This window comes from Delphinus delphis, chromosome 12 (genome assembly GCF_949987515.2).
Source record: "Delphinus delphis chromosome 12, mDelDel1.2, whole genome shotgun sequence".
Taxonomy (NCBI): domain Eukaryota; kingdom Metazoa; phylum Chordata; class Mammalia; order Artiodactyla; family Delphinidae; genus Delphinus; species Delphinus delphis.
Window position 1 is genome coordinate 38,878,970 of NC_082694.2, and position 19,687 is coordinate 38,898,656.

General features: G+C 41.8%; 2 protein-coding genes across 7 annotated transcripts in view; one reads left to right on the top strand and one right to left on the bottom strand.

Annotated features, from left to right (window-relative positions):
- USP34 (ubiquitin specific peptidase 34) overlaps positions 1–1,583 on the top strand; it is a 231,082-nt gene extending 229,499 nt beyond the window's left edge. For all 5 annotated transcript variants that reach the window (XM_060026527.1, XM_060026530.1, XM_060026531.1 and 2 more), the window contains 2 exons: positions 103–262; positions 444–1,583. In XM_060026527.1, the coding sequence (XP_059882510.1) occupies positions 103–262; positions 444–1,051 (768 nt within the window). In that variant the 3' untranslated portion in view covers positions 1,052–1,583. The remainder of the gene's footprint in view (positions 1–102; positions 263–443) is intronic.
- A 35-nt stretch (positions 1,584–1,618) lies between these two features.
- Positions 1,619–19,687, bottom strand: part of LOC132434879 (activator of 90 kDa heat shock protein ATPase homolog 2) — a 29,749-nt gene continuing 11,680 nt past the window's right edge. Inside the window, exons 3-9 of one of the 2 annotated variants that reach the window (XM_060026534.1) lie at positions 7,649–7,734; positions 5,677–5,791; positions 4,512–4,600; positions 3,712–3,822; positions 3,202–3,303; positions 2,657–2,708; positions 1,619–2,520 (exon numbers count right to left, since the gene is read on the bottom strand). In XM_060026534.1, the coding sequence (XP_059882517.1) occupies positions 2,348–2,520; positions 2,657–2,708; positions 3,202–3,303; positions 3,712–3,822; positions 4,512–4,600; positions 5,677–5,791; positions 7,649–7,734 (728 nt within the window). In that variant the 3' untranslated portion in view covers positions 1,619–2,347. Of the gene's footprint in view, positions 2,521–2,656; positions 2,709–3,201; positions 3,304–3,711; positions 3,829–4,511; positions 4,601–5,676; positions 5,792–7,648; positions 7,735–19,687 lie in introns of both variants that reach the window. The other variant, XM_060026533.1, reaches the window with a different exon arrangement.

A 19,687-nucleotide genomic window follows, 5' to 3' on the forward strand; every position in this document is an offset into this window, starting at 1 on the left:
AACCAGGATGGATTCCCGGAAAAGTAAACATGTGCATTTAAACTGTTAACGGTTGCAATGCTGGCTTTGGAATTTGAAGTGTTCCTATCTGGATTTCTGTAGGACTTGCGGGCACTTGCTTTGCTCCTGTCGGTACACACTCCCAAACAATTAAACCCAGCTCTAATTCCTACTCTGCAAGAGCTTTTAAGCAAATGCAGGACTTGTCTGCAGCAGAGAAACTCACTCCAAGAGCAAGAAGCCAAAGAAAGAAAAACTAAAGGTTAGCTTTATGGGCTAATAAAATATTGACTTTAGGGTGGGAGAAGGGAAGAATATTGACTTTACAATAGCTGTGTAAGCCTCCTGAATATAAATGCTAAAAACCAGAATTTCCACAACCACGCCCAGTATGATCTTAATGACTCCTTTCAGAGAATTTGTTTTGATGTTCCTTTTCACAGATGATGAAGGGGCAACTCCTGTTAAAAGAAGGCGCGTTAGCAGTGACGAGGAGCACACTGTAGACAGCTGCATCAGTGACGTGAAAACAGACACCAGGGAGATCCTGACCCCAACTAGCACTTCAGACAATGAGACAAGAGACTCCTCAATTATCGACCCAGGAACTGAGCAAGATCTTCCTTCCCCTGAAAATAGTTCTGTTAAAGAATACCGAATGGAAGTTCCATCTTCGTTTTCAGAAGACACGTCAAATATCAGGTCACAGCATGCAGAAGAACAGTCCACCAACGTTAGATTTGAAGACTGTAAAGAATTCAAAGACCTCCACTGTTCCAAGGATTCTAACCTTGCTGAGGAAGAGTCCGAGTTCCCTTCGACTTCTCTCTCTGCAGTTCTGTCTGACTTAGCTGACTTGAGAAGCTGTGACAGTCAAGCTTTGCCCTCCCAGGACCCTGAGGCTGCTTTATCACTCAGTTGTGGCCATTCCAGAGGACTCTTTAGTCACATGCAGCAGCACGACATTTTAGATACCCTGTGTAGGACCATTGAATCTACAATCCATGTGGTCACGAGGATATCTGGCAAAGGAAACCAAGCTGCTTCTTGACATTAGATGTAGCATGTCTACTTTTAAGGTCACCCCTCACCCCCAATGCTGTTTGTATAAGTTTTGCTTATTTCTGTTTTTGTGCTTCAGTTCGTCCAGTGCTCTCTGCTTGAATGGCAAGATAGATTTATAGGCTTAATTCTTGGTCAGGCAGAACTTCAGATGAAACAATTTGCATCTTCAGTATACTTTCTAAAGGGCAATCAGATAATGAATATGTTTTATGTAATTAAGAGTTCACTGTAGTGGCTTTCATTTAATATGGCTGTCTGGGAGGAACAGGGATCCCTGGCCCTGTACAATGTAATTTAAACTTAACAGCATTTTTACTGTGTATAATATGGTGTCCTCTGTGCCAGTTTTGTACCTTATAAGAGAGGCAGATTGCCTCCAATCGCTGTGGTTCTTATTATCAAAATTAAGTTTACTTGTATACGGAACAACCACAAGAAATTTGATTCTGTAAAGAATCCTCTTTAGCTGTGGCCTGGCAGTATATAAATGGTGCTTTATTTAACAGAATACCTGTGGAGGAAATAAAGCACACTTGATGTAAAAATAATTGTTTTATTTTTATTGACATGACTGATTGCTATTCTGTGCACTTAATTAAACTGATTGTGATGACTTTTTATTTGTTTACATACCTTGCTTCAAGTCTTCTCAGATGAAAGTAATGAGAAAACTGAATGGGGGAACATACTTACTTATCCATTATATTCTATTTCATTAGAAGCATAGTGGCAGTCCAAAAAGTACCTTTTTCCATAGACTTTTCAATCCTCACCACCCTGAAGTGCGTAACTGCTGCAGGGAGAAGCATAACAATACAGCCAACTCGCCCTCACTTCAGCATGCTTCTAAATGCAACATGCCACTGTTTCACTACCTAAGAGCTACACACCTTAAAAACCCTTAAGTAAAATAAAGGAATAGTATTAACATGCCATTTATTTTTTGTCTTCCTGAACTAAAATTACAGCTAAAACAGCAAGCTTGCTAGGACGAGCTTTAGCTTGGGACACTTCAACTATCTGTACTCAGGGACTCAGTCTATTCCCAGAGGAGCATCTATGGGAGGTAAAATACCTAATTTCACATTGCTTGCTTTTAACTCAGTGCAGAGTCTAGTCATAGTAAAGATTCAAACAATGCTTTCAAATGTAAGTTCATGGATTTCATTCAGTATAAATTAAGAGTATTTGTTTTCTTTTTTTAAAGGAATGACAGAGGGAAGAGGTAAACGTTACACTTTTTCTGCTTACAAAATGTAATGCCCTTATAAAATCTTCTAACTCAACCATTTAGGGTGATCAGCTGCAGTAAACCTTGTATTTCTTCAAAATGCTGCTTCTGCCAACAGAATTTCATGTTCTCTTCTTCACAGACAGGAACTCCTTTACAGTCCAATTGTAATTCCGTCTGCCCTAGAGTAGGCACAAAATTCAGTGCAACTATTGCATAGTGTTCTGGAAGAAAAAAAGGAAAGCTTATTACTGCATTATGAAAAGAAAAATTTATCCATACAGTACCACTATTTGATTTTCATAGTGGGGGGGGAACCGAGTGTTTTTGGACTTAAAACAACAGGTGCTAATAACATACCTTCTGGCCAGTTCCTACATCTCCATTTCATGACGATCTTTTTATTTGTTAACTGAAAACAAAGGGGAAATTCCACTGAAAAAGCCCTATGTACAAGAAGTAATCAGTGAACAACGTACACTCCCATCTTCCAGTTTATATGCCAGCACCATTGAGAATTCATTGTCCCTAGTGCCAAAATGTAACGGCAGTAACATCAAGGACAGAAGCGTGACAACCAATGCAGAGCTGATGTCAACGGCAAGGCAACTGACATTTGGCAACACACACCCTAGTGGCAGAAACCTGAAACTTCTAGACCAAGAGTTGGGAGAAATTATACTTGTGTCTTCTAAAATCATAAACATTGCACAATTACTGTGAAACTAAAGCTTCAGCTTTTAGTATATATAACATTTATTTTCCCTGTAACCAACTTTATAAAGTGGTCAAGTTTCTGTGAACTCAGATAAAAACCAAAGCACATTTAAAAAAGGCATGAATAAAGCAATATTAACAGAAGTCAGTCCCAGCTTAACTTTCCTTTAACCTATAAGATTACTTACCAGTTCTACATATTCACCAGTGATGTTCCCATCAAACATTTGGAATTTCCTTCCCTTTTCAGCTTCTAATACAGCAGGAGATTTAGAAAATTTTTGCACCAACTAACCAAGCAAAACATACAATAGACATGTTATTCCGGCATATGCTACCATGTTTTTAACCTAAATGTAAAGTACTAATATAAGCTACTGTGGTTTGTGTTTGTTTAATTGTGCATACATAGCTTTAAATTATAACATTCTCTTTCTCTCCCTTTCAGAGGAAGAAAGCTCAGTAAATTGCTCCAAACCCCTCAATGCTGATAAATTCCCCCCAAATGCCCATCATTTACCCCCCTCAAATCTTTAGGATAACTTCCCTGCCTCAAGCTATCCTAAAGATTTCTAGATCTCTTCAATCAGACAAACACGGCCATGCAGGAAACCATGAACCAGCTTCAGTTCTTAGTGGTGTAGGTGTATTTTCTCCCAATGTCAGCATTTCAGATCCTGGCTTGAGATGTGACTTACATCTTTCACAGTGAAGATTCTGTAGAGCTGCTCAATAGCTGTGTCAAACAGTTCCGTCATGTGCAGTGCCACAGTAGGAATCCTTACGCCCAGCTCCACTGGAGAGGAGGCCTGAATCTCAAAAGAAAAGATTCCAAAGCATAATTATTAGCATGACAAGAGATTCAAAAAATTCAGTCTTCCAGTCTTAGTAAAACACCAAAATGTCCCCAACACTATCCCTTCCACTAAAAGCCTTTTTAGCACCACCAATCCTACCTAGTCTTTATTTTGGAAACAGTTCAGTGCTCCTTAGCTCTGTTCCACTCCCAGGCTATGGCTTCACAGCCCAAATCCTACTTGGATATGTAAATATGACCCAGGGAGCATAAAGATAAGCAGGTGAAAGATACCAACCAGCACTTAAGGCCAAAGGGTGTCAATTCCCCATCACCAGATTCTAAGAACAGGATCTAAAACCTCCCAATCCTCCAAATGTCTGGAGAGAAGTTTCTTCCATCGTGGTATGTGACCTCAAAGTCACCTGCTGTTATTGTTGCCTACCGAAACAACACTGCCTTTACAACAGTCTTGAACTAAATTCAATATTTATCCCACAAAAAGGATCCCTTCCATCAAGGATGAAAGTCTCATTTCATCATTTCCCCCAAAATGGCAAGGGATGCAAGGGTGGATTAACTGGCCCATCTCAATATCCTTCATAGTTCTCCATCATCACAAGGCTGTTTAGAGCTTTGAAGCCCTCTCATTAAGCACTTCCTTTCTCCCCCTCCCTACATGTCTGCCACCAGAGATCATACCTGCAAGGTAGTCTCACTCAGTTTCCTTTTAACAGTCAATTCCTGGGTTGCCATAGCTTTGGTTGGTAAAATCATTCCCATTGTAAATTCTACAAAGAAAACGTATGAGAAATGGTTTTAATAAAGAACTTTTTACTTTTCAGCACAAATACTAAGGCAGAAAACTGAAAATAAGATATAAGAATATAAAGGAACTGATATTTGTAAAAAGAATTCCTATAGTGTTTTGAGAATTTCAAGACCATTCTGTATTTTTTACATATAAAACTAATCATTAACCTGAGTTCCATGGCAACAAATGCCTTTTATCCTTTTCTTTTTATCAAATGCCTCACTTTTATCTAGTTCTTGATAAAATAGCATAATTTCCAAAGGTTGTTTTCCAAAAAGCTCCATTTTATACACCTAACTACTAATAGCTTTATGGCCTTCACTTACTGTCAAAGCCAGACACTTGGCTTATTGCTTCACCATCACTTCACAAAGCTTGGCCTCACAGTATTCAAGCCTGTGGGCCAGCAGCGTATGTGATCTCGTAGGAAAAGTGTAAACCCCAAACCCATCTATGTCAATGCCTAGATACTCAGCAGAGTCCAAGGATGAGGTGCAGACATACATGCCCTGCTGGCTATTTTACCTGGCAGGTAACTTCTCTAATTTAGGGAAGAAGACAATAACCTCAATTCCACACAGTGAAAGGATTAAATAAGTCTCAACTACACCTGTAATACCTGCAGTCACTTTCATTCACTCATTCAACAAAACTTAAGCACCTACTACATGCCAGGCATTGTGCTAGATGCTGGAGATATAGCAGTGAACAAGACAGGCTCCTTCCATGCTTCATGGAGCTTACAGTCTAGCAGAGAAGGCAGACATTAAACAAATAATTATAAAAACAACTGATAAAATAATTATCATTCCAGAAAACTCAACAATTCTGTAGGCAAAATGGTTCACGCTGTGTAAAATACTGATAATCACTAATTATGGTCTAACTCATAACTAGCTCTCAACCTCCAGACTACAATTTATCCTGCAGCATACAGAATTGTTTTTAGAGCTTTGGAAATCAGCCTAACCTGGGAATCCAGACCACAGTGCAGAGCATTATTTGGGTAAATGGAAAAGGGACCCTCTAGTTCACAAGGGATGCCTTCTTTACCCGTCTTAAGTGCCTTCAGGTAATCTCCAAGGGCTTCCCTGACCTTGGCGGTGCCTGCAGTTTTCATAAGATCCTTCAGTATATTCCCATCTCCTTTCTTTTTACTCACGTTCACCTACAAATCAGAAAAATACAAACCTAAGAAAAATCTGGTTTGACATAATCTTATAATACTGGGACATATGGATGAGGGAACTGTGATGGTGAGGAAAGGGAAAGAAGTGGATGTAAGAGACGTGACAGGTTTTCTTCATATAGTTTGAGAAGATGTAAGGGATTTTTAATCAAGGGTCCACTGACCTGGTTGGTGGCCAAATCTTGAACGGACTTCGTAGAATGTAAACCCCCCAATTTGCGTACGTTTTATGTATATATATATATATATATATTATATCGATGATGTAGTCCATGGCTTTCACAGGGTCTAGAAATGCGCTGTCTAGTATGGTAGCCGCTTAGCCACATGTGGCTACTGAGCACTTGCAATGCGGCTGGTATGATGTGAGATGTGCTGTAAGTGTAAAATAATATACACCAGACTTTGAAGACTTAGTACCAAAAAAGAATGTAAAATAACCTCATTAATAACTTTGATACTAATTACATGTTAAAATGATATTTTTACATTTTGGGTAAAATAAAAAATATTAAAACTAATTTCATCTGTTTCTTTTAAATTTTTTAACATGGCTGCTAGAAAATTTTAAGTTCCTTATGTGGCTTGCATTATATTTCTGTTGAACAGCGCTCATCTAGAACCCCAAAGCCAGTGTAATTAGGAAAACCAAGTTCCCAATACCCTGGTCTTGGGCTACATTTTTTTGTCAGGGAGGAGAGTTGGGAAAGGGAGAGGAGGAGGGAGAGGAAAGAAAAGAGGGAAGGATGGAAGGAATGGACAGGAGGAGAGAGGGGGAGACAGGGAGAGGGAAGCGTCAAAGTGCTGCTCTGGGGATGCCTCTGTAGTAGTCTCAGAAGGAAGAGGTGTTGGTTTGAAATATCTAGCGTCCCTGTGATTCGGTTGAGTTGGGCCTGCTCCCAGGCCCCAGTTCTAATCTGAAGAGTTTGTTCTGTAATACTATTGTACCACAGGCTGAATCTAAAAGACCAGTTTAATATGCTGCTGAAACACTTCTCAGCTGATGGATCTGAATACAGCAAAGTGAAATCACAGCCCGAGGGCAACAACCACACAGCTGAAGGTATGTCCGAGACAGCCCCACTTTTACAGCCTTTTATAACCTTTAAGAAAGGCAACTCATAGTGGCTCAGCATAACTTAGTTTTTATATCTCGAAGGCCTTCACACTGAATACGTTCACAAATCAAAAAAGACCCTGTATCAAACTATCTTCATTTGGCAAATACAGCTGCTGTACAAATGGTCTCGCCCCAAAACCAAGCTTTTGGCTGAAAGAGGGCACTAACTGTAAACCAAGCATGGGAGTTACACAGGCTCTATCTCCCAAGACAACCGGAAGAGCCAGTCAAAAGCAACACACACTAATTTACTAAAACACGTGGTATAACCAAGGGAGATCACAGCGAAAAGCTGAGAATTTTCACTATTGAAGGGAAAGAGCAACGATGCAGAGGAGAAGCAGCAAAATCACATTCACCAAGCTGTGCAAAATACCTGAGCACTTTCCAGTATGTACACTGTCATGTGTATCTGAAAGGTGAATTAACCCAGTGTCACAGATGAGGAGGCCACGGACGGTGCAGTCACCTGCCTGGGCCCGACTCCTGGTCCACAGGGGTCTAGGGCCTCCCCAGTGTGCTCTTCCTCCTGCACCACTCTCCCACCCCACGCTGCGCCCAGGTACAGCTATCCTCCTTGGCAAACGAGCCCTCACTGCTCACCAAAACTACCGCACAAGCACCACACAGTCCGATTAACAGTTTTTCAAATGCCCAACATGTCTAACAGAAACTTGATTTAAAAAAAAAAAAAGAAACTCCATCAGATACCTCACCTCAGTGTCATCTACTTCATTTTCTTCAGACAGGTTGGGTATTTCAATCAACCCCTTGTGCTTCACACCAGATTCTTTAATTATACCTAAAATGAGCAAAATACGTTCCTCAATTACAAAGTAACAGCCAGTTTACGTACACCTGCCCTGCCTAACTGAACGGCCCACCCTCCTCACAGGGCACCGCCACTGTGGGGACGAGGCAGGCCAAGCCTTCCCCACCACACACGCGCCCAAACCAACCCTGCTCCCCTGGCCTACATCACAGGTAAGCACCCTACGAAGGCAGGGGTAAGAACCTGGCAAGTAAAGTGCACACACGACCAGGGGCCACAGGGAAGCACGGGGCTGGAGTAAACGGCTCTGTTAACCAATGTTTCTTCTTTCATCCCCCAATATTCTTTACCAAGTCAAAGCAGGATAAAGGGCTGTCTTGAAGAGGAGTCACAACAGGAGGGACAGGAAGGCAAAAAGGGACAATGAGTTCTGATCACAGAAAGAGTGAGGGGAGGCAGGTGTGGCCTGGGGAAGTTTGTGTGGACTCTATGCAGCTGGTTTCTTTCAAGACCAGAGTGTTGACTTCAATGACGACATCAAGATGGTGACAGGTTATTCCCAACTTCAGTCCCCCTCACAAAAAAGACCAACTAGCTGCTATCCATGGACAAGACACCACTGTGAAAATCCCAAAACCCAGAGGTGAGGCTGAACACTCTCCTGGACCAGAGGCAGAAAAGGACTGCATTAGAAGGGTATGAGGAGTGGTTTAACACTCTGACCAAACTGCCCCTCCGCCAGGCCAACACAGAACCACACTGAGAGGGCCCCACTGCAGTTTTTCCAGTAGGAAAAGAGGGCAGAAGGTGGACATGCAGGTCCCCGGCACTGTTGGATGTTTCCTGGGAGGGCCACTGGGGTCTCGACTCATGGAGACCACTGGGAATCAGATAGGGATGGAGAAGGGGGGCAGGGCTTTCAGCAACCAGTGCTCAGATCTGGATGGGCCATGCTCCTGTTTGCAGCGGTGCATGAGCAGAACTCAGCTGGCAAATTCTGCCTGATCTGGGTCCCCAGGCAACAGGCCAAAGCCAGCTGTGGAGCCCATTCTACCGCCCTACAAATTCATAGCTCCACTCAACGGCTGAGTGTAGCTTCCCATCCAGGAAGCCCAACCAGAGAACGTGGGCAGCCTTGGAGCCCATCCAAACAGCCCCACTTGGGCAGGGAGCCAAGCCAGCAGCCCTGCCCAACTGTTGAGCATAGCCTCTGGCCCTGTGTAACCAAGGGGCCTGAACAGTGACCCGAAGCAGCCTTGGAACCCAGCCTACAGCCCTGCCCAACTGCTTAACACAGCTTGTGGCCTTGTCCAGACGAAGAGCCCAGCAGAGCCCCCACCCCGCAGAGAACAGTCTCTAGCCTCCCCACCTGCGGGATACAGCTGGAAGCCCCTCCTGACCAGACAGCGCAGCCTGCAACCTTGTTCAACAGCTGAGCACACTCAGCACCCTACGGATGCTGAAGCCAGGCCTGCAGACCTGCCCGACTTCAAGGCACAATCTGTGTCCCCCACCTGGTCACAGAACACAGCCTGAGGCAAGGTCCTACCATGAAACCCTGCCTGCAGCCCTGCCTGAACACAGAGTCCAGCCAGCAGCACCACCTGGTCGGGGAGCATAGCCTGAGACCCCCCTCAACCTGCAGCAATGGCAGAGCCCAGTCCATAGCCCTGCCCAATCAGAGTCCAACCAGTGGCGCCACCCTGCCAGGGAACACAGCCACTGTTCCACAGACTGGAACCAAGGGTAACTGCAGAGCCCAGCTAATGGCCCCATGTAACCATGGAGCACAGCCAGCAACCCTGCCTAGTCAGGGAGCCCACTCAGCAGCCCTGCTTAAACATGGAGCCCAGTCGACTCACCCAACCACAAAGCCCAGCTACTGGGAATCCCCTATCCTGACCTCAGAGCACACTCAACTGGAGAGCCTGACAGCAAGCCCTGCCTGCCCATGGACACTACTAGTTGACACATCCAATAACCCAAGTTGAATGGTGAAGGTTTTTCCCTGCCAAAGCAAACCTGTAAAACATGGAAGAAGAGACCACTTACTTATACACACACATACCAGTGCAAGGAATCAAGGCTCAAGAAAAATCAGGTAAGCATGACACCACCAAAAGAATCAAATAAAGCTCTAACAACTGACGCAAAGAAATGGAGATGTATGAACTGTATGACCAGGAATTCAGAATAAACCTCTCAAAGGATGTAGTGAACTATAAGAACACACAGACAACTAAATGAAATTAGGAAAATAATGCATGAACAAAATAAGTTCAAAAAAGAAACAGAAATCATTAAAAAAAAAAACAAAGCCAGCAAAATTCCTGGAGCTAAAGAATACAATGACTATACTGAAGAATTCAATAGAGAGCTTCAACAGCTAACCTGACCTAGTAGAAGTAAACAGTTAGTAAACTAGAAGATGGGTTATTTGAAATTGTCCAGTCAGAGAAACAAAAAAGAAAAAGTAATGAAAAAGAGTGAAGAAACAATATGGATCTCATGTGATACCATCAAATGAAATAACACATGCATTATGGAAGTCCCAAAAGGAGAAAAGAAAGGGACAGAACGTCTATTTAAAACAATAATGGTTGAAAACTTCCCAAACCTGAGAAGAGAAATGGACATCCAGATTCATAAGGCCCAAAGGACCTCCAAATAGGTTGAACTCAAAAAAGGCTGCACCAAGACACATTACAGTTAAATTGTCAAAAATCAAAAACAAAAAGAATTTTGAAAGCAGCAAGAGAAAAGCAACTCTTCACATACAAGGGAGCTTCATAAGGCTACAGGTGGATTTCTCAACAGAAACTTGACAGGCCAGCAGTGGGATGATATACTCAAAATACTGAAAGCAACAATATGTCATCCAAGAATACTATACCCAGCAAAGCTGTCCTTCAGAAGTAAAAGAGAGATAGAGACTTGCCCAAACAAACAAAACCTGAGGGGGCTCAATGTCATTAAACCTGCCTTATAAGAAATGCTAAAGGACATTCTTCAAGCTGAAATAAAAGGGTGCTAGGTAGCATCATAAAAACATATGAATGTGTAAAACTCACTGGTAATGGTAAATATACAAAGTCAGATGATCTAATATTGCAATGGTGGTATGTAATTCTCTTACAACTCTACATTAAAAGTTAAAAAACAAATGAATTTAAAATAACCATAACTATGAGAATTTGTTATTGGATACACAATGTAAAAATATGTAAACTGTAACATAATAACCTAAAATGTGAGGGGGGAAGAAGTATAAATTTCTGTATGCTATCAAATTTAAGTTATCAGTTTAAATAGGGTGTTATAAATATATTTTATATACACCTCAGGTTAACCACAAAGGAAAAACCACAAAAGATTATGATAAAGGAGTCAAAGCATACCAGCACAAAAAAGCAGCAAATGACTAAAGAGCTGGCAAGAGAGGAAGCAAAGAAGATAGGATCTATAAAACAGTTAGGAAAGAATTAATAAATGGCAATAGTAAGTCCTTACCTATCAATAGTTACTTTAAATATAAATGGATTAAATTCTCCAATCAAAAGGCACAGAATGCCTGACTAGATGGAAAAAAAAAACAAGATCCAACAACATGCTGCCTACAAGAGACTCATTTTAGCTTTAAGGATACACATAAACTGAGAGTAGAGGGATGGAAAAGATACTTCAAGGAAATATTAACCAAAAGAAAGTAGGAGTAGCTATACTTATATTAGACAAATAACACTTTAAGCTAAAAATGGTCAAAACAAACAAAGAAAGTCATTATATAATGCTAAAAGTGTCAATTCATCAAGATATAATAATTGTAAATATTTATGCACCTAATACTGCAGCACCTAAATATATAAAGCAATTACTTAGAAAACTTATAAGGAGAAATAAACAGCAATACAATAATAGCTGGGGACTTTAATGCCCTACTCTCAACAATGGATATATCATCCAGAGAGAAAACCAATAGGGAAATATCAGATCTGAACAACACTATACATGAAATAGACCTAACAAACATATACTGAACATTCCATCAAAGAGCAACAGAATGCATTTTTCTCAAGCACCCACAGAACATTTTCTAGGATAAATCATAAGTTAGGCCACAAAACAGGTCTCAACAAATTCAAAAAGATGGAAATTATAGTAAGCATCTTTTCCAACCACAAATGGTATTAAACTAGAAATCAGTAACAGAAAGAAAGCTGGAAAGTTCACAAATACATGGAAATTAAAATACTCCTGGGCTTCCCTGGTGGCACAGTGGTTGAGAGTCCGCCTGCCGATGCAGGGGACGCGGGTTCGTGCCCCGGTCCGGGAAGATCCCACATGGCGCGGAGCGGCTGGGCCCGTGAGCCATGGCCACTGAGCCTGCGCGTCCGGAGCCTGTTGCTCCGCAACGGGAGAGGTCACAACAGTGAGAGGACCGCGTACCGCAAAAAAAAAAAGGGCTTCCCTGGTGGCGCAGTGGTTGAGAGTCCACCTGCTGATGCAGGGGACACAGGTTCGTGCCCCGGTCCGGGAAGATCCCACATGCCGCGGAGCGGCTGGGCCTGTGAGCCATGGCCACTGAGCCTGCGCGGCCGGAGCCTATGCTCCGCAGTGGGAGAGGCCACAACAGTGAGAGGCCTGCGTATCGTAAAAAGAAAAAATAAAAATACTCCTGAACCAATGGCTCAAAGAAATCAAAGGGAAAATTTAAAAATATCTTGGCACAAATAAAAACGTAAACACAAACACTTATGAGATGCAGCATAACCAGTTCTAAGAGGGAAGTTTGTAGCTATAAACTCATACAACGACAAAAAACAAGAAATATATAAAGAGCCTGACATTACACATCAAGGAACTAGAAAAAAAACAAACTAAGCCCAAAGTTAGCAGAAGAAAAGAGATAACCAGCAATCTACAGATTCAATGCAATACCTGTTAAAATTCCAATGGCGGACTTCTGGGAAGATGGCGGAAGAATAAGACTCGGAGATCACATTCCTCCCCACAGATACACCAGAAATACATCTACACGTGGAACAACTCCTACAGAACACCTACTGAACTCTGGCAGAAGACCTCAGACCTCCCAAAAGGCAAGAAACCCCCCACGTACCTGGTTAGGGCAAAGAAAAAAAATAAACACAGACAAAAGGATAGGGACGGGACCTGCACCAGCGGGAGGGAGCTGTGAAGGAGGAAAAGTGTCCACACACTAGGAAGCCCCTTCGCGGGCGGAGACTGCGGGTGGCGGAGTGGGGGAGCTTCAAAGCCACGGAGGAGAGCACAACAACAGGGGTGCAGAGGGCAAAGCAGAGAGATTCCAGCACAGAGGATCAGGGCCGACCGGCACTCCCCAGCCGAGAGGCTTGTCTGCTCACCCGCCGGGGCAGGCGGCGCTGGGAGCTGAGGCTCCTGCCTCGGTCGGGGCGCCGGGAGAGGACTGGGGTTGGCGGCGTGAACACAGCCTGCAGGGCGTTAGTGCACCGCGGCTAGCCGGGAGGGAGTCCGGGGGAAAAGTCTGGACCTGCCGAAGAGGCAAGAGACTTTTTCTTCCCTCTTTATTTCCTGGTGCGCGAGGAGAGGGGATTAAGAACGCTGCTTAAAGGAGCTCCAGAGACGGCGCGAGCCGCGGCTAAAAGTGCGGACCCCACAGACAGACATGAGACGCTAAGGCCGCTGCTGCTGCCGCCACCAAGAAGCCTGTGTGCGAACACAGGTCACTATCCACACCCCCCTTCCGGGGAGCCTGTGCAGCCTGCCACTGCCAGGGTCCCGGGATCCAGGGACAACTCCCCCGGGAGAACGGCGCGCCTCAGGCTGGCAACGTCACGCTGGCCTCTGCCGCCGCAGGCCCGCCCCGCACTCCGTGACCCTCCCTCCCCCCGGCCTGAGTGAGCCAGAGCCTCCGAATCAGCGGCTCCTTTAACCCCGTCCTGTCTGAGCAAAGAACAGACGCCCTCCGGCGACCTACACGCACAGGCGGGGCCAAATCCAAAGCTGAACCCCTGGGAGCTGTGAGAACAAAGAAGAGAAAGGGAAATCTCTCCCAGCAGCCTCAGAAGCAGCGGATTAAAGCTCCACAATCAACTTGATGTACCCTGCATCTGTGGAATACCTGAATAGACAAAGAATCATCCCAAATTAAGGAGCGGTGTGGATGAAAGGCTCTTGGTGCTGCAGCCAGGAGTTAGTGCTGTCCCTCTGAGGTGGGAGAGCCAACTTCAGGACACTGGTCCACAAGAGACCTCCCAGCTGCACATAATATCAAACGGCGAAAATCTCCCAGAGATCTCCATCTCAATGCCAGCACCCAGCTTCACTCAACGACCAGCAAGCTACAGTGCTGGACATCCTATGCCAAACAACTAGCAAGACAGGAACACAACCCCACCCATTAGCGGAGAGGCTGCCCAAAATCATAATAAGTCTACAGACACCCCAAAACACATCACCAGACGTGGACCTGCCCACCAGAAAGACAAGATCCAGCCTCATCCACCAGAACACAGGCACTAGTACCCTCCACCAGGAGGCCTACACAACCCACTGAACCAACCTTAGCCACTGGGGACAGACACTAAAAACAACAGGAACTACAAACCTTCAGCCTGCAAAAAGGAGACCCCAAACACAGTAAGATAAGCAAAATGAAAAGACATAAAAACACACGGCAGATGAAGGAGCAAGATAAAAACCCACCAGACCTAACAAATGAAGAGGAAATAGGCAGTCTACCTGAAAAAGAATTCAGAGTAATGATAGTAAAGATGATCCAAAATCTTGGAAATAGAATAGACAAAATGCAAGAAACATTTAACAAGAACCTAGAAGAACTAAAGATGAAACAAACAATGATGAACAACACAATAAATGAAATGAAAAATACTCTAGATGGGATCAATAGCAGAATAACTGAGGTAGAAGAATGGATAAGTGACCTGGAAGATAAAATAGTGGATATAACTAATGCAGAGCAGAATAAAGAAAAAAGAATGAAAAGAACTGAGGACAGTCTCAGAGACCTCTGGGACAACATTAAATGCACCAACATTCGAATTATAGGGGTTCCAGAAGAAGAAGAGAAAAAGAAAGGGACTGAGAAAATATTTGAAGAGATTATAGTTGAAAACTTCCCTAATATGGGAAAGGAAATAATCAAGTCCAGGAAGCACAGAGAGTCCCATACAGGATAAATCCAAGGAGAAATACGCCAAGACACATATTAATCAAACTGTCAAAAATTAAATACAAAGAAAGCATATTAAAAGCAGCAAGGGAAAAACAACAAATAACACACAAGGGAATCCCCAGAAGGTTAACAGCTGATCTTTCAGCAGAAACTCTGCAAGCCAGAAGGGAGTGGCAGGACATATTGAAAGTGTTGAAGCAGAAAAACCTGCAACCAAGGTTACTCTACCCAGCAAGGATCCCATTCAGATTTGATGGAGAAATTAAAACCTTTACAGACAAGCAAAAGCTGAGAGAGTTCAGCACCACCAAACCAGCTTTACAACAACTGCTAAAGGAACTTCTCTAGGCAAGAAACACAAAAGAAGGAAAAGACCTACAATAACGAACCCAAAACAATTAAGAAAATGGGAATAGGAACATACATATCGATAATTACCTTAAATGTAAATGGACTAAATGCTCCCACCAAAAGACACAGATTGGCTGAATGGATACAAAAACAAGACGCATATATTTGCTGTCTACAAGAGACCCACTTCAGACCTAGAGACACATACAGACTGAAAGTAAGGGGATGGAAAAAGGTATTTCATGCAAATGGAAACCAAAAGAAAGCTGGAGTAGCAATTCTCATATCAGACAAAATAGACTTTAAAATAAAGCCTATTAGAAGAGACAAAGAAGGACACTACATAATGATCAAGGGATCAATCCAAGAAGAAGATATAACAATTGTAAATATTTATGCACCCAACATAGGAGCACCTCAATTCATAAGGCAAATACTAACAGCCATAAAAGGGGAAATCGACAGTAACACATTCATAGTAGGGGGCTTTAACATCCCACTTTCACCAATGGACAGATCATCCAAAATGAAAATAAATAAGGAAACACAATCTTTAAATGATACATTAAACAAGATGGACTTAATTGATATTTATAGGACATTCCATCCAAAAACAACAGAATACACATTTTTCTCAAGTGCTCATGGAACATTCTCCAAGATAGATCATATCTTGGGTCACAAATCAAGCCTTGGTAAATTTAAGAAAATTGAAATTGTATCAAGTATCTTTTCCGACCACAACGCTATGAGACTAGATATCAATTACAGGAAAAGATCTGTAAAAAATACAAACACATGGAGGCTAAACAATACACTACTTAATAACGAAGTGATCACTGAAGAAATCAAAGAGGAAATCAAAAAATACCTAGAAACAAATGACAATGGACACACGACGACTCAAAATCTATGGGATGCAGCAAAAGCAGTTCTAAGAGGGAAGTTTATAGCAATACAATCCTACCTTAAGAAACAGGAAACATCTCGAATAAACAACCTAACCTTGCACCTAAAGCAATTAGAGAAAGAAGAACAAAAAAACCCCAAAGTTAGCAGAAGGAAAGAAATCATAAAGATCAGATCAGAAATAAATGCAAAAGAAATGAAGGAAACGATAGCAAAGATCAATAAAACTAAAAGCTGGTTCTTTGAAAGGATAAACAAAATTGATAAACCATTAGCCAGACTCATCAAGAAAAAAAGGGAGAAGACTCAAATCAATAGAATTAGAAATGAAAAAGGAGAAATAACAACTGACACTGCAGAAATACAAAGGATCATGAGAGATTACTACAAGCAACTCTATGCCAATAAGATGGACAACCTGGAAGAAATGGACAAATTCTTAGAAAGGTACAACCTGCCAAGACTGAATCAGGAAGAAATAGAAAATATGAACAGACCAATCACAAGCACTGAAATTGAAACTGTGATTAAAAATCTTCCAACAAGCAAAAGCCCAGGACCAGATGGCTTCACAGGCAAATTATATCAAACATTTAGAGAAGAGCTATCACCTATCCTTCTCAAACTCTTCCAAAATATAGCAGAGGGAGGAATACTCTCCAACTCATTCTACGAGGCCACCATCACCCTGATACCAAAACCAGACAAGGATGTCACAAAGAAAGAAAACTACAGGCCAATATCACTGATGAACATAGATGCAAAAATCCTCAACAAAATACTAGCAAACAGAATCCAACAGCACATTAAACGGATCATACACCATGATCAAGTGGGGTTTATTCCAGGAATGCAAGGATTCTTCAATATACGCAAATCAATCAACGTGATACACCATATTAACAAACTGAAGAAGAAAAACCATATGATCATCTCAATAGATGCAGAGAAAGCTTTTGACAAAATTCAACACCCATTTATGATAAAAACCCTGCAGAAAGTCGGCATAGAGGGAACTTTCCTCAACATAATAAAGGCCATATATGACAAACCCACAGCCAACATCGTCCTCAATGGTGAAAAACTGAAAGCATTTCCACTAAGATCAGGAAGAAGACAAGGTTGCCCACTCTCACCACTCTTATTCAACATAGTTTTGGAAGTTTTAGCCACAGTAATCAGAGAAGAAAAGGAAATAAAAGGAATCCAAATCAGAAAAGAAGAAGTAAAGCTGTCACTCTTTGCAGATGACATGATACTATACATAGAGAATCCTAAAGATGCTACCAGAAAACTACTAGAGCTAATCAATGAATTTGGTAAAGTAGCAGGAGACAAAATTAATGCACATAAATCTCTGGCATTCCTATACACTAAGGATGAAAAATCTGAAAGTGAAATCAAGAAAACACTCCCATTTACCACTGCAACAAAAAGAATAAAATATCTAGGAATAAACCTACTTAAGGAGACAAAAGACCTGTATGCAGAAAATTATAAGACACTGATGAAAGAAATTAAAGATGATACAAATAGATGGAGAGATATACCATGTTCTTGGATTGGAAGAAGCAACACTGTGAAAATGACTCTACTACCCAAAGCAATCTACAGATTCAATGCAATCCCTATCAAACTACCACTGGCATTTTTCACAGAACTAGAAAAAAAAATTTCACAATTTGTATGGAAACACAAAAGACCCCGAATAGCCAAAGCGATCTTGAGAACGAAAAACGGAGATGGAGGAATCAGGCTTCCTGACTTCAGGCTATACTACAAAGCTACAGTAATCAAGACAGTATGGTACTGGCACAAAAACAGAAATATAGATCAATGGAACAGGATAGAAAGCCCAGAGATAAACCCATGCACATATGGTCACCTTATCTTTGATAAAGGACGCAGGAATGTACAGTGGAGAAAGGACAGCCTCTTCAATAAGTGGTGCTGGGAAAACTGGAGAGGTACATGTAAAAGTATGAGATTAGATCACTCCCTAACACCATACACAAAAATAAGCTCAAAATGGATTGAAGACCTAAATGTAAGGCCAGAAACTATCAAACTCTTAGAGGAAAACATAGGCAGAACACTCTATGACATAAATCACAGCAAGGTCCTTTTTGACCCACCTCCTAGAGAAATGGAAATAAAAACAAAAATAAACAAATGGGACCTAATGAAACTTAAAATCTTTTGCACAGCAGAGGAAACCATAAACAAGACCAAAAGACAACCCTCAGAATGGGAGAAAATATTTGCAAATGAAGCAACTGACAAAGTATTAATCTCCAAAATTTACAAGCAGCTCATGCAGCTCAATAACAAAAAACAAACAACCCAATCCAAAAATGGGCAGAAGACCTAAATAGACATTTCTCCAAAGAAGATATACAGATTGCCAACAAACACATGAAAGAATGCTCAACATCATTAATCATTAGGGAAATGCAAATCAAAACTACAATGAGATCTCATCTCACACCAGTCAGAATGGCCATCATCAAAAAACCTAGAAACAATAAATGCTGGAGAGGGTGTGGAGAAAAGAGAACCCTCTTACATTGTTGGTGGGAATGTAAATTGATACATCCACTGTGGAGAACAGTATGGAGGTTCCTTAAAAAACTACAAATAGAACTACCATATGACCCAGCAATCCCACTACTGGGCATATACCCTGAGAAAACCATAATACAAAAAGAGTCATGTACCAAAATGTTCATTGCAGCTCTATTTACAATAGCCCAGAGATGGAAACAACCTAAGTGTCCATCATCGGATGAATGGATAAAGAAGATGTGGCACATATATACAATGGAATATTACTCAGCCATAAAAAGAAACGAAATTGAGCTATTTGTAATGAGGTGGATAGACCTAGAGTCTGTCATACAGAGTGAAGTAAGTCAGAAAGAGAGAGACAAATACTGTATGCTAACACATATATATGGAATTTGAGAAAAAAATTTCATGAAAAACCTAGGGATGAAACAGGAATAAAGACACAGACTTACTAGAGAATGGACTTGAGGCTATGGGGAGGGAGAAGGGTAAACTGTGACAAAGCGAGATAGAGGCATGGACATATATACACTACCAAACGTAAGGTAGATAGCTAGTGGGAAGCAGCCACATAGCACGGGGAGATCAGCTCGGTGCTTTGTGACCGCCTGGAGGAGTTGGATAGGGAGGGTGGGAGGGAGGGAGACACAAGCGGGAAGAGATATGGGAACATATGTATATATATAACTGATTCATTTTGTTGTGAAGCTGAAACTAACATACCATTGTAAAGCAATTATACTCCAATAAAGATGTTAAAATGAAAAAAAAAATTCCAATGGCATTTTTCACAGAAATAGAACAATCCTAAAATTTGTATGCAACCACAAAAGACCCCAAACAGCCTAAACAATCTTGAAAAAGAACAAAGCTGAAGGCATCATACTTCCTGATTTCAAACTATATTATAAAAATATAGTAATCAAAAGAGTATGGTATTGGCATAAAAAGCAGGTACAC